This window comes from Nycticebus coucang, chromosome 15 (assembly GCF_027406575.1).
Source record: "Nycticebus coucang isolate mNycCou1 chromosome 15, mNycCou1.pri, whole genome shotgun sequence".
NCBI lineage: Eukaryota > Metazoa > Chordata > Mammalia > Primates > Lorisidae > Nycticebus > Nycticebus coucang.
Genome location: NC_069794.1, coordinates 14,113,181 through 14,129,058, shown reverse-complemented (window position 1 = coordinate 14,129,058; position 15,878 = coordinate 14,113,181). Strand labels below are relative to the sequence as shown.

The 15,878-nt window shown below is 36.3% G+C and overlaps 1 protein-coding gene across 2 annotated transcripts in view; it reads left to right on the top strand.

The window, feature by feature from the left end:
* IPO5 (importin 5) overlaps nucleotides 1–15,878 on the top strand; it is a 54,178-nt gene that overhangs the window by 9,165 nt on the left and 29,135 nt on the right. For both annotated transcript variants that reach the window (XM_053563571.1, XM_053563572.1), the window contains 8 exons: nucleotides 1,720–1,800; nucleotides 4,457–4,649; nucleotides 5,694–5,796; nucleotides 7,627–7,723; nucleotides 8,453–8,557; nucleotides 10,973–11,095; nucleotides 11,190–11,310; nucleotides 14,427–14,514. In XM_053563571.1, the coding sequence (XP_053419546.1) occupies nucleotides 1,720–1,800; nucleotides 4,457–4,649; nucleotides 5,694–5,796; nucleotides 7,627–7,723; nucleotides 8,453–8,557; nucleotides 10,973–11,095; nucleotides 11,190–11,310; nucleotides 14,427–14,514 (911 nt within the window). The remainder of the gene's footprint in view (nucleotides 1–1,719; nucleotides 1,801–4,456; nucleotides 4,650–5,693; nucleotides 5,797–7,626; nucleotides 7,724–8,452; nucleotides 8,558–10,972; nucleotides 11,096–11,189; nucleotides 11,311–14,426; nucleotides 14,515–15,878) is intronic.

Sequence of the window (15,878 nt, the reverse complement as noted above, 5' to 3'; positions counted from 1 at the left end):
GACAGCTATATTTGAGAAGTTGGAAACCTTGGCACTGCACAAGTAGAACTGGTTGTCTAGTGGAGTGAGTCTTTAGTGGTGAAACCCAGAGCTTTCATTGCCAGAAAGACTTTGAGTATGGGTGACCTTACAAGACCAGAGTTCTGACTTCCATTTATTATCTGTGGTTGTGGCAAGTCCTTTAACTTACAAGCTTTTATTTCCTTATCTGTCGATATCTCAGAGAATGCCAAGGAGCACCTAATGAAAGGTATATGGTAGACAGAGATTCAAACTAGTTTGTTTCTCAAGCTCCGTTGTTACTTTCTTTCAAGAGAATCCTGATAAATTATAGAGGGATGGTAGCAGTGAGAAAGCAGGTAAGCTCTTTGAATTTAGAGTACCAAGAAATCAATATAATATACCCTCAAACTTTAAATTGGATGGATAAAAGTGGATTATTGTGTATTTATTGAGACTTTTTAGGGAAATCATTCCAAGATACTTCAATAGATGCTTCTCCACAGTAAAAGACTACCGTTAGAATTTTTGCGCATACACATAACTTAAATTTTGTAGACACCATATAGTGGGTCTTGATTTTTTTGGTTCATTCTGTCCATCTTTTAACTGTAGTCAACGTTTTACTGTTAACCAATTTGTTTTTGTTTTAATTGTTGGGGATTCATTGAGGGTACAAGATACCAGGTTACACTGATTGCATTTATTAGGTAAAGTCCCTCTTATAATTGTGTCTTGCCCCTAAAAGTTAACCAGTTTGTTTTGATTTTACATTATTAATAGAGAAGAGAAAGTGTCCTGAGTGACAAAACCTTGCTGAAAGATTCAGAAAAGATATTAAAATCTTCTGCCCAGGCTCAGTGCCCATAGCTCAGTGGTTAGGGTGCCAGCCACATGCATCAGGGCTGGTGGGTTCAAACCCAGCCTGGGCCTGCTAAACAGTGACAACAACAACAACAAACAAGTAGCTGGGCGTTGTGGTGGGTGCCTATAGTCACAGCTACTTGGGAGGCTGAGGCAGGAGAATCACTTGAGCCCAAGAGTTTGAGGTTGCTGTGAGTTGTGACACCATAGCACTCTACTGAGGGTGATACAGTGAGACTCTGTCTAAAAATAAATAAATAAAATAAAATCTCCTGCCGAAATTTCTCCTGAACACATTGATTTATTAATGTATATAATGTGGGTTTAGTATAATCCTTGCTTGAAAGAAAACGTGACATAAAGATTTGAATACTTTTTTCTGACTTGCTTCATCTGAGGTAGATGTCTGGTGGTTCTAAGCAGTGGTAATTTGAACCAATTCTACATCATCTAATCTAAACAATGTTGACAAAATGAGTAGTTTCCCATAAGATGAGGTGCTAGTAAGTGAGTACCTACTTTGGAGCAAGGCAGCTTATGTCAGATTTGGCAGATTTCGGCTCTCTCAGGCCATTACTTCCATTAACCAGGAATCATACGTTGGGAGAATGTGCACACACCTTAGAAACACTTTAAAGAGATAATAGGTAGGAAGGAAATTGATAAGTAAGCCCTTGGACATCATCTCTTTACTAACCTATCTGAAGTACATTTCTTGTCACAGAAAAAAATGTTAACACCAGATCTAGATTGATTTCTCCTGAATGGATCCTTCTCACTTTTCATTCCATTTCTTTCATTGGTTTACTCATGAAGTTTTCTAACATTATATTCTAAATTTTCTTTTTCATGTAGGAAACCTATGAAAACATCCCAGGCCAGTCAAAGATCACATTCCTCTTACAAGCCATCAGAAATACAACAGCTGCTGAAGAGGTACTGCCTTAATATCTGAACATATTATATTCTTATAAATCAGGGGTATTAGATGATGGCTAGAACGGAAATGAGAATTGTTAATTTGCTGCATAGACTACTAGAACTTTGAACTTAATATTTGCCAGAAGCTACTTAGGGAGTTATAATTTTTTTTTAAGTACTCCGTATTAAGACTTGAGAATTTCTTTTTTTTCCCTGTAAGACGATATATTCAGGATAGATAAAAGTTAATGGTTTTATAAATAAATATATTAGAATTATTAAATGTAAATGAGTTCTATAGCTAAAGAGATTGTTTTCTTTCCTTAGAACAATTTATTACAAAGAAATTTAGTGCCTTAATGTGTTTTCAAAAAATACTTTTTGTCTTTTAAAATTCATGCTTCTAGCTATTTCTGGATAAGGTGTATGTACTAAAGATGTTTAGGAACAGAGACATTTTCTAGAACTCTTTCAAAGTCATATAGTTTTTAGCTAATTACCTAGTTACTATACCACATTAAAATTTGCTTCAATTTTAAGAAAGCTTTTTTCCCTATGATAGTAGTTAGTGAATTTGTAGGATTTATTGTTTTGTATGTACTACTCTCCTATGCATTTAGTGGCTCATTTTCTTCACCACAAATAAAGTAATATCCTTAGGAATATTAAGTGCAACTGAATGTCTGGACTTACTCCACCTATGAAACATTGCATTTAGAGTTCACAGAGTAAGACTTCCTAACAGTCATACTGTATGTGAAGTGCTCATACCAGTACTTGGCAGAGATGAAGAGTTACACTAAACTTTTATAGTCTTTGACTTTTTTGCGGTCAAAATGAGCTTATACTGGCAATTTCATGTTCTTAAAAAGCACTTAAAACTGCCCCAGTTTTTAAAAATAGATTACAAAAGATGCTTCCTTGCCTTTGTAACATATTCTTCTTCTATAATTCAAAAGGGATGTTTAAAAAGATAATTTGTATTTTATATTTATATATATATACACACACATATATATATATGTATATATATATTTATATATATATACACAACTACATGTATAGGGTGTGTATATCTATACCATGTGGAGAAAGAGAGAGTAACTTCTATCACTAAAAACAGGTATATTTTAATTCTTGAATATCTGTGTGAGTTAGCTACTAAACAAATTCTTTAAAGCCAAAAATAATATGAAAGTTACTGAAATATATTGTTGAAAACCTATGTTAAATCTTATTTAAATCTTACTTTGATTTAGGAAGTAGATGATGTGAATTCGCATTTGATTGTGGCTTTTTAGTTTTTAGTATATGTGTGAGAATTACACACAATTTTTAAACACTTTTATAAGAATTCCAACTATTTTGAATATATATTTTATATTTTTTAAAGTTTGCTACCTACCGTAAATCTGTGAAGAGATTTCTCAGTGAAGAGTAGTGAAGGAAAACATATGAAGTTATATTTGTATAGCTAAACTAATTTTTTGTTGGGCTCAGTCCCAGGGTAATTATAGTCATAAAGAATAGCAGCAGCCTGGAAAACAGGAAAGATTGGATTCAATATTTTTAATGGTTTATTGGCTTGACAAGGTAAGATTTTGGAATGGCATTTATCTCCGCTTTTCTTTTGACATTCTCAAGGGACATTATGCAGAAAATGTCAAACTTAAATATATTCCACAGATTGGAAAATGGGAATCTAAGAAAATACACATTGAGATTAATTAGCACTTTTTAGGTATTGGGAACTTGAGATATTTGTTTGCGAGAAAGAAGCATAACATGGTAAAATGCATTTCATAGTGTTTTATCTAAGATGCTAATGAGCAGGTGTTTCTATAATAAGATAGGAGCCTAAGATTAGGTAGGAAAGATTCTTGATACTCTAGAGCAGCACTTCTCACCCTGTGGGTCGCAACCCACAGGAACTGTATTAAAGGGCCGCGGCATTAGGAAGGTTGAGAACCACTGCTCTAGAATGAGAACCAGACAGAGAGATAGGAAAGAGCATTATAGAGGGTTTAGAATTTATTTATTTATTTTTTTAAATTTATTTTATTTTATTTTTTGGGGGGGATGAAGTCTCACTCTGTCACCCAGGGTAGAGTACCTTGGTGTCAGCCTAGCTCGCAGCAACCTCAAACCCAGGGATTCAAGCGATCCTTCTACCTCAGCCTTCCGAGTTGCAGGGACTACAGGTGCCCACCACAACACCCAGATAATTTTTCTGTTTAGTAGAGCTGGGTCTCACACTTGCTAAGGCTGGTCCCAAACTCCTGCACTCAAGGGATCCTTTCATCTTGACCTCCCAGAGTGAACCACCGTGCCTGGCCCTGGAATTTATTTTTAAGATTTATTTTTTCCCCAAATAGTGTATTAAAATTAGGAATTAAAGGAAGATATATCATTGCTAAGATACGTGTTCCTATTTGAATTCTAATGTGTTTAGGAGTTTTTCTTAACCATAAATAAAAATGGCTTATTTTGTCAAACTTTCTATGCAGTAGACTAATGTGATAAGTTTCGTGTTTTCCTTTTTTTAAAAAAAAGTGATTTTGAAATATAAAAATAGAACAGTGAAATGCATAAATGGTGGAGTGAATCTAGTTTATTAGAAATATTTTCTGTATTAAGATACCGAGTTAGTAACAATGTTCTCTAATTATAGGCTAGACAAATGGCTGCCGTTCTCCTAAGGCGACTTTTGTCCTCTGCATTTGATGAAGTCTATCCCACACTTCCTTCTGATGTTCAGACTGCTATCAAGAGTGAACTATTAATGATTATTCAGATGGAAACACAGTCTAGCATGAGAAAGAAAATTTGTGATATTGCTGCAGAATTGGCCAGGAATTTAATAGGTGTGTGTGTGTGCAAGCGCATTTCTTATTATGTTACAGGAAAAATGGGTATGTCCTTGTTTTTTTTTTTAATGGAATCATTGGAAGAAGATTCAAAACTGAGTACCAGTTAAATTCTGTTCAAAATGAGTTTGATCATGGAATTCTGCTTTTAGACCCCAAAATTACAGAGGTTTGTGAAATCCAACTGTAATGCTTAGCTAAACCATCCATGTAGAAAAATAGTTTTGTAATTTGCCAAAAATTGTCAGTTATATTTCCTCATTAATCTGTAAAGTTTGAGAAGCACAGGGTAACTAATGGTATAACTTACTTTGTAGATTAAACCTGCCAATTGAACGAGAAATCAGTGAACTCCAGGAGCTTTTACTGTTATATATGGGTGTGTTGACAAATACATACATAGGCCATTGCACTGCTATACCTTGTACATTATAAAACACTAAAAAAAAAATTTTTTTTAAGAGATAAAATGAAAACTTGTTTTTGAGACAGAGTCTCACTATGTCGCCCTCGGTAGAGTGTCTCGGCATCACAGCTCACAGCAACCTCAAACTCTTGGGCTTAAGCAATTCTCTTGCCTCAGCCTTCCAAGTAGCTGGGATTATAGGCGCCAGCCACAACGCCTGGCTATTTTTTTGTTGCAGTTGTCATTGTTTAGCTGACCCAGGCCAGGTTCAAACCCACCAGCCTCTGTGTATGTATTAATTTTCAAGTTTTAAGTGTACAGATATTTTTATAGGTGACATGTCTCATTGAAATTATTTAATAATGAAAACATTCCAGAATAATTCAAAATACTCTCGTAAGTACTTTCTTTTTGAAGCAGTTCTTTTATTCCCCCTCAGCATCCTGTTAATGTTAAAGGACAGATTAAGGGTGTTTTGTTTTCTTAATGTTAGCTAAGCAGCACACTTACCATTTCACAAAAGTTGGAATGTGGGGGTGGGGGGATAATTTAAAAGAAAAGGTCTTTAATTTCTACAACTCTTAGTCTTTGTAACAGTTTAACCACATTTTTTGCCTGGATTTCTTTACTTTTAGATGAGGATGGCAACAACCAGTGGCCTGAAGGTTTGAAGTTCCTTTTTGATTCGGTCAGCTCTCAAAATGTGGGACTGCGGGAAGCTGCCCTTCACATTTTCTGGTACATACATTGATACAGTTTTTTTGAAAATTTTAATTTCCTGAACACCCAAGACATTTAAATTGATTTGTTTAGCCTAATATAACTTTTTAGACTTAAAAATAATACGTTTACATAAGTTTTACATTTGTGTTGGAAGCAAACTGTAAAAAGAGAAAAAAAGCATTTTATGTTATATTGTGATCCACAGAAGTTGGATCTAGAAGTTCTCTACAGTTTTCTTTTTGTCTTTTATGATTCTGAAGTTTTTGCTTCACCAGTTTCCTCTTTTTTTATTTGAAGATAACACAGTACCAAATGTAGCTTTTAGAAAACTGTTTTAATAATGGTATCTTGAAGAACAGAAGAATATTGGTGACTCCCCATTATATTTCCTGGGTCTTCTGTGACCAAACTTTATAATATTTTAACAAACTTCTGTATATTGATAGGTAAAATATGGTCTAAGTTTAGAATTAAGTGAGTATTTTTTGCCATACTGTGTTAGCATAGATTTTTACTGCATTTAAAATATGATCAATATAATGGATTTATAATTTGTCAAGATGATACACACAACCTGGGTGCGGTGGCTCACGCCTGTAATCCTAGTACCCTGGGAGGTCGAGGTGGGTGGATTGCTTGAGCTCAGGAGCTCAAGACCAGCCTGAGCCAGAACAAGATCCCACCTCTAAAAATAGCTGGATGTTGGCTTGGGGGCTATAGCACAGTGGTTACGGCGCCAGCCACATACACCCAGGCTGGCGGGTTCAAACCCAGCTGAGGCCAGGTAAACAACAACTGCAACAAAAAAAATAGCCGGGTGTTGTGGTGGGCACCTGTAGTCCCAGCTACTTGGGAGGGTGGGGCAAGAGAGTGGCTTAAGCCCAAGAGTTTGAGGTTGCTGTGAGCTGTGACACCACAGCACTCTACCAAGGGTGACATAATAAGACTCTGTCTCAAAAAAAATAGCTGGGTGTTGTGGCAGGTGCCTGTAGTCCCTCCTACTCAGGAGGCTGAGGCAAGGGGATTCCTTGAGCCCAAGAGTTTGAGGTTGCTATGAGCTATGACACCATGGCACTTATACTCAGGGTGACAAAGTAAGACTCTGTCTCAAAAAATATATATATGTGTATATATATATATATAGCTGGGCTTTGTGACTGGCATTTGTAGTCCCAGCTACTTAGTTGGCTAAAGCAAGAGAATTGCTTGAGCCCAAGAGTTTGAGGTTACTGTGAGCTAGAATACCATGGCACTCAACCCCAGGGTGACTGAGAGTCTGCCTCAAAAAGAAAAAACAAACACCGTCAGACCTGGACTACTAAAAAAAAAAAAAGAGAGAGAGATGGTCTACACTTTAGACAGTACATAATTTTCTACTTTACTTGTCACATGTATCTTTTTTATATCAGTAATCCAGATTAAAGAATTTAAAAGCTTTCAGTTTGCTTAGCGAATTTTAAATAGGGCAAAACTTGGATTACCTGGGGTACCAAAGTAAGGAGCCAATGATCAGAAAGCCTAATTCCTACAGTTACCATCTGAAAACTCATGGTTGCTCGTGTTCCATCCTGCACTTTAAGTCAGCTTCTGGCCGAGACAGTGATAGGGATAAAGCTGGGGGCTGGGCATGGATGCTGAGCAGCCTTTCTTCCCATTCTAGACTTCTCCAGTGTGTGTTTGGGTAGACGATATTCAGCCTCAGGATTAATGTGTATCTTTGAGTCAGATAATTTAGAGATTCTTGCACTTAACTCATTATACTTATTGAAGATCACAGATTGGAAATTCTTGCACTTAACTAAGCTGTAATATAGCTTTTAAAGAGCACTTTGGATTATTTTTTAGGAACTTTCCTGGAATTTTTGGGAACCAACAGCAGCACTATTTAGATGTCATCAAACGGATGTTAGTTCAGTGTATGCAAGATCAGGAGCACCCGTCGGTAAATAATTTCAATTTCATAAATACCTAATTTAACTTGTGAAGGAAATAATTGTATTAGAAGGTTATTTTTAGTCTTATACTTTATGAAGTTTTACTAGTAAAAATTTCATCTTGGGCTTGGTACCCATAGCACAGTGGTTATGGCACTGGCCACGTACACCAAGGGTCGCAGGTTTGAACACACACACCCCACCCACCCACCCACCTCCCGGTCAGCTAAAGCAACAATGACAACTGCAACCAAAAAATCACCAGGCGTGGTGGGTGCCTGTAGTCCCAGCTACTTGGGAGGCTGAGGCAAGAGAATTGCTTAAGCCCAAGAGTTTGAGGTTGCTGTGAGCTGTGATGCCACAGCACTCTACCAAGGGCCACATAGTGAGACTCTGTCTCAAAAAAAAAAAAAATTCATCTTGGCATGTGTAGTGGCTCATATTTATAATCCTAGCACTCTGGGAGGCCAAGGTGGGTGGATTGCTTGAGTTCAGGAGGGAGACCAGCCTGAGCTAAAGCGAGACCCTCTCTCTAAAAATAGCCAGGCATTGTTGCAGGCACCTGTAGTCGCAGCTACTGGGGGGGGCTGAGGTAAGAGGATCTCTTGAGCCCAAGAGTCTGACATTGCTGTGAGCTGTGATACAATAGCACTCTACACCAGGGCAAAAAAGTGAGACTGTCTCAAAAATAAATAAAAATTTCTTATGTTTGACATTTCTGTTTCTCTTCATTTTAGATCAGGACATTATCTGCTAGAGCTACAGCTGCATTTATACTTGCAAATGAGCATAATGTTGCTCTGTTCAAACATTTTGCAGACTTGCTACCCGGATTCTTACAGGTACAAAAATGGTATAAAATAAGTCATAATTATATCTTGTATTGGTTTCGTTAGCTTAAATTCTCATCAGGGTTCTACAGTGTATTCGTTCATTTATTCAGTAAATGTTTGTTGCCCGTTATATACTGGCACTAGGACTATAGCAGTAAATAAAACATGCAAATCTCTGTCTCCATTGAGCTTTTACTACCTTTGAGAGATTTTTTTAGTGCCTTGAAATAGTTAGGTTTATACAGTTTTTCTATAATGCAAATGATACAAAGCAAACAGTTACATGCTTGTCATTGAATATAAAGTCGCATAGGTTATTTCTATTTAATCGGCCAAATAATCTGTAAGATTTAATGCCTGTTTTACATAAGGAGAAGCTAACAAAAAGAGGATAAAATATATACTCAAACCCTTAGTGTTGGTATGTGGTAGAATCACAATTTAAACTGTAAAGTTCTAAAGTAAGTGCTTTAGATTAATTCCTAAGGATGAATTAATGTTTTAAAGGATACTGTTTGCTTTAATCAGAGAACAAAATAAGATTGGACCCCCCTTTTAATGATATTTTTTAACTTTCCATGTTAAAATAAAATGCATAGGTTATATAACTCAGGTACATGCACAATTTTTAAAAATAATATATGGCCCTAACTAAATACAAAGAAGAAATAAAAGAAAGTAATATATAACAAAATGGCATGTTTTTTCATCCATAAACATTCAAACATGACTACACTAACAGACATAGTTGTCTAGATGGTTTCTAAGTGATCTGTGTAAATGCAGGATAGCTAAAACTGGACTGCTACAGAGGTATCATTGGCAGGTCAAGCATCACAATCGGCATTACTTTTGGTGGTAAGATTTCCTGAAGTGGACAAAACAAAGTACAGGTTGAGTATCCTTTATTTGAAATGCTTAGAAAAGTTTTGGATTTTTTTTTAGATTTTGATGTACTGTATTTACATTATACTTGTTGAGCATCCCAAATTGGAAAATCCAAAATGCTCCCATGAGTATTTTCTTTGCGCATCATTTCTGTACTCAAGAAATTTAGGATTTTGGAGCATTTCATATTTTCTTCTTTGGGATTCTCAACCTGATTTATGTGTTCTTGCCATAATAGTAGTTACATTGGGGATTGGGCAAAATCAGGAAAGAAATAATTTGTGACTTAGATTCTGGTCATTATAAAGACATTTTTATAAATGTCTGGCATTTATGATCATGTAAAATACACCCTGAGAAGATCATACAAGTTCCGTGGGTGTGTGTTTGTGTTGCTATAGAGGAATATTTAAGGCTGAGTAATTTATAAAGAAAAGTGGTTTATTCAGCTTATGATTCTGCAGGTTTTACAGGAAGCGTGATCCCAATATCTCCTTCTGGGTCAGGCTTCAGGAAGCTTCCACTCAGGGCAGAAGGCAAAGGGAAGTGGGCATCACATGATACAAGGAAGGAAATTAAGAGAGGAAGGAGGTGTCAGCTTCTTTTTAACAAGTTGTTCTCATGGGAGAAATAGAGTAAGAACTCACTCATTACTAGTAGGACAGCACCAAGTCATTCATGAGGGATTCACCCCCCAAGACCCACATACCTTCCACCAGGCTCCATTTCCAATACTGGGGATCAGATTTCAACGTAAGATTTGGAAGGGACAAATATCCAAACTATATCATTGGCCTTTTCTCTTTCTTAATGTAGTGACAATTGGGAAGTATCTTTAAAGGTTTCCACATATTAGATACAGCATTTAGTGAAACTTTTCTCCTCATGTTATCACATGGATACAATGTAGGGAGATTCCCCCATTCCACACTGAGGGTGTCATAATAAAAAGATAGTTTGGGTCGATGACAAAACATTGATTTTAATATATGCTGTTTTGTTTCAGTAATTAAATATTTTAAATCCTGGGTTACTGTTGAAATTAAATCTCAGATTTTTCTTCCCTGCAATTTAGAGTAAATTAAGATGTCACTAGAACTTCTAGTTATTCTAAAATAGACAATGGTAGGTACAGAATGCAATATACCACTTAACATCAAGGAGAAATAAAATGGGTAACACTGAACACCTCAAATGCATCATAGGATCTAGTATTCCCCAAATATATGAAAAAGACTAGGGCATAGATACAGAAAAAATAATTCCTTTGCAGCCGTGTTTTGTTACAGTGGTTATTATAGTTTCACTGGCTTTAAATTTGACTTAGATTTTAATCCGTTTTGTGTGTTTCTAGTTAATATCCATCAAAAGGAAGATGGATATTTTGTTAGAACATTTGTGATCATGTAGATTGCTAAATTATTTAGTGAAAAATAGTGACATTTCTCTATTCTGCTTAGGGATGTTATAGCTAATAAGGCATCATAAAGTGAGTCTTGAACACAGACCTTTTTTTTCCTGTTTCATCTTTTCTAGGCTGTAAATGACTCGTGCTACCAGAATGATGATTCGGTCTTAAAATCCCTTGTTGAGATTGCAGATACTGTTCCAAAGTATTTGCGTCCTCACTTGGAAGCAACTCTACAGCTCAGTCTAAAGGTGGATTAAATAACGTCAGTCAGTATTCTCTTTGTTGTTTTCAGGGACTAATTAATCCTAACTACTAAGTGTATATGAATATGTTTTCTTGCAGTTGTGTGGAGACACTAGCCTCAACAATATGCAGCGCCAGCTTGCCCTTGAAGTGATTGTGACCCTCTCTGAGACTGCAGCTGCTATGTTAAGAAAACATACCAATATTGTTGCACAGACTAGTAAGTCAGAGGTCTTCAAATAGTTTATGTGTAGTGTGGCAAAATTATTGGATAAATTTGTTAAGGATTGGGTCATTTCTTAAATATGTCAAGAATATAATGAATGTCCTTTCAGAATTAGGTGAATATCGTTAAATCCATCTCCATACATACACACTTGAACATACCATGTGACTATGCTTTTATGACTTTGCAGGCACCCTAAAACCTGGTATTATAAATGAAATTTCTGTAGTGGACCATGACAGACTGTTGTATCACTTTTATGTTAAATATTGAGCACAGTTAAGAATAATTTAGAGGGAACAGACAGGCAGCTAGTAGTAAAGTAGTAGCACTTAACCCATGCAGGTAGAATTAGAGCACAGTCTAAGCCGCAGGTCTCTGACTGTATACTGTTGCTTTGTTTTACAGACCTTCTTTGCAAGAGAACTGTGACTAGTAGTGTGCTACAAAAACTGTGAAGTTTCTTTGTGCTGGGATAAGGTCTTGGGAACTAATATGATCCTTTTCTGGCCTGCCCATTTCTTCATGAGCTAAAGAATATTTGAACACTTAATTTGGAAAGTAAATACGTTGCCAGATTTATTTTGTAGTAGCACCCATCTTTTATTTATCTTATACCTAGGTAGTATTTGGGATTTTGAAACTTTTGCATTAACATTAGGAATAAGAAAAGTATCTCCTCCATCATTCTATTGACAGTCCCAGACAATGTATTAGGAGATAAAAGGATAAGAATTGTAAACAACAACAAAAAAAATAGTCATTTGTAAGCTATGTGATTATTGTCTGTAAAAATTATTGAAGAATCCACAGGTGTTAGAACTGGTCAAAGGATTTAGTAAGGTTGTTATTATAGATTCGAGACCATAAAAAATAATAATGTTGCTTTATACATAATAATCACTTAGAAAATTCACTAGAGAGGAAAAACGTCTGGTAATAGGCATGATTTACAGTATCTGGGAATAAATTAAAAGCCATATTAAGGGGCGGCGTCCATGGCTCAGTGGGTAGGACACCGGCCCCATATACCGAGGGTGGCAGGTTCAAACCCGGCCCCAGTCAAACTGCAACAAAAAATAGCCAGGCGTTGTGGCAGGTGCCTGTAGTCCCAGCTACTCGGGAGGCCAAGGCAAGAGAATCTCCTAAGCCCAAGAGCTGGAGGTTGCTGTGAGCTATAACGCCACAGCACTCTACCGAGGGCAAAAAAGTGAGACTCTTGTCTCTTTAAAAAAAAAAAAAAAAAGACATATTAAGACCTTTAAGGAGGGTGGGGCACCGTGGCTCACACCTATAGTCCTGCCACTCTGGGAGGCTGATGCGAGTGGATCCCTTATTCAAGACCAGCCTAAGCAAGAGCAAGACCCCATCTCTACTTTTATTTAAAAAAAAAAAAAAAAAGGAAAACCACCCGGACATTGGGGTAGATGCCAATAGTTCAGCTACTCAGGAGTCTGAGACAAGAGGATCACTTGAGCCCAACAGTTGAGGTGGTTGTGAGCTATGACACCATAGCACTATACCTAGGGCAACAGAGTGAGACTATCTTTAAAAAAAGAAAACCTTTAAGGAGAAAACGGAATAGTGCATTGAAAGCCTAATAGAATATCAGTTCTCAGATTAATCTGTAAGTTCAGTATCATTTAGTCGAAAGCCCAATAGGGTTGGTCATAATAGATTGATCCTGAAATTCTTGTGGAATAACACAGGGTCTGGAGTAGCCAAGACAATCTTGAGGAACGAAGTGGAGATCTTGCCCTATTAGCCGTGCAGATTCAGAATTTGTTCTGATTCACATATAAACAATGGATCAGATGGAACAAAAGGGCGAGTCTGGAAGCAGATGGGGCACATGGGGAAAAAGCTGACTTTAAAAGATGATCCATCAAAGGTTGTTGGAACAACTGGTTGTTTCCATAGGAAAAAATATCTCCAGTTATGGACTAGGGTTTAATACTATTTCTTTTATTGGTGTTTTAGATTATAAACACCAATTTGGAGTTGAGCAAAGACCTAAACTTCAACAGATATGTTTGACAAGTAAAGCTTAATAATAGAGAAGAATTTTTTGAAGTCTCAGAATCACAAACCATAGATGTAAACATTGCTAAATTTGCACATGCTAATACTTTTTTGACCAACCAAAGACATAGTAACTGAAAGGAAAGGCCACAAACTGGGAGAAAGTGTAAATTATGGTGCACACGCTCAGCAAAGTTTTATTATCTAGAAAATAGATTAAGAACAGGAGATTCATAAAAGAGGAATCTGAAATCACTAACGAACCCTGCTGAGTCTCGGTAAAAACAAGTGTAATTGTGGGGTACTTGTTATTAGAAAGTTTGACAGTGACAGGTATTGATAAAAGATCGGAGCTAAGAGGACTCTTATTCCAGCTCTGAGGTACTTCACACATTATTTTGAAATAAGACAGGCCTCTATTTAAACTTCTCATAGGAATGTAAGTTTGTGCAATAGCTATGCAGAGCCGTTTGATGATTTTTAGTAATATTGAAGATACTTGCAACAGTGTCATGCCCAAACTAAATTATCAAAAAGGAGATGTACAATAAGGTCATCAATGCAGATTTTTAAGAGGAAAAAATTGGAAACAACCAAAACGTTCATCAGCAGGGCAAGGTGTGGTATGTTTTTTTTTAATAGAATGCTATGAAGTAATTAAAATGAAATCCTAATGTGTTAAGAAAACATACTGCCAAAGGTACATAAATGTATTATGCAAATAAAATCTTGAAATAATGCTATAATTTTGTGTATAGACGTAGAAATCTCCAGTTTAGGTGTAAAAACGATGGATTTGGGAATAGTAAATATTAGTTTTGTGATGGTTCTAGTAGTGAGAGGGAAAGGACACAGTAGCATTTGGGAAGTTCACAGTGAGATTTGACTTAATGTTACCTTTTAAGGAAGCCAGATACAAAACACTCGTGGCAAAAGGTGAGAACAGTTAACCAACTAGATTCTGCAGGGAGTGGGGGAGCATAGGCAAATAATTATTTTGTCTCATTTTCTTATAATTCTTACTTATAAATGGTGATAAAGATGAAATAAAGCCAGTCTTCAAGTATGAAATAATTATTTATTTTTAGTTCCTCAGATGTTAGCAATGATGGTTGATCTGGAAGAGGATGAGGACTGGGCAAATGCTGATGAATTAGAAGATGACGATTTTGACAGGTAATCACACAGATTATCCAGGTGACAGTCGAGAGCCAGAGGGCTGCAAGGCCTGTCTCTCCACCACTATACTCTAACCCAAAAGAAAGCTTATAACTTTGGGATATGGGACACTGCCTCTCTGACATATGCATTCCTTCAGCACATTTTATAAGCAGTAGTTTCTTTTTCGTGTATAATTCGTATTAAAATTTGTGTGTTTAATACGTTCATAAAGCATACTTTATTTTACTGATAAATAGATAATCCATAAAACTATTTTGTCATCAGGAAAGGAAAGGTATCTATAACAAACAACAAACAATTGAAGTTAAAGTGTCTTCTGTAATATGTATAAAGCAGATTTATTGTAACGAGTGCTTTTATATGTATACACCTCACTGAGAATAGTTGTCTCTAGAAAATTTCCTGCAGAGCACTGTATTTTGCCAATATGAAGCAGTTTAACTTCAGGGTAGAATGTAGTGGTGACAGGATTTTTACACTGGGTGACAGTATTACTAGAATTACTATTGTGCTTATTTATTTCGCCCTAGGAGGTCCCCACTTTCTTAGGAAAAGTCAACCAAAATCAACTCTACTTGCTGTGCAGCGCTAGTATTTGCCCCTTATATGTGTATGAAACAGCACTTAAGAGCTGTGTTGTTTTGTCTTTTTCAGTAGTCCCATAGGTATGTTATGGATGCAGAAATGGAGAGTGAAGATCGAGTCATTTATCTGAGATTAAGTGGCCAGTTAGTGGACTTGGGCTTAATACCATTTCTTTTATTCTTCCCAGCGTATCATACTACCACCACCCATTCTAAAAAAGAGCTGAAAGTATTCCCCTGAAAGACTGGTAGTCAATATAAACTACTAGGTTAACAAAAATAAAAATTGAAGACATTTGGCTTATAGAATATGTGGTGCATTTTTGAGGCTTAATCCCATTATTAAAACTGACTGATTTTTGGCTTCACTTTTGTTCTGAAATGTGTAAAAGTAATCCTTCACTGGAAATCACCTGATAGGGCTAGAGAGAAAACTAGGATAGATTGGATTTCCTTTCTCTGGCTCAATTACTGTAACATGCTGTGACCTGTTCTTTAACTTGCCCTGTAAACAAAACTTAAATTTATACAGTGTAAGGAACTTTTTTCTTACCTGTTATTAAACAGGGCATAAACGTATTTTGGGTCATTTCCAGCTGCTGCTTTATAGTGTTGTCCTCAGAGTGGTTAAAGATCATGCACATGGCAGTATCATTACCAGTCTTGCAGTTTCAAGCCAGAATAAGTGTACAAATGCTTCTATGTCCAAATCTGTTCCGTTTTCAGTGAAAATGCTAACATTGAGTTTTCACCTGTGCAGTTTTTGGCAGTGCA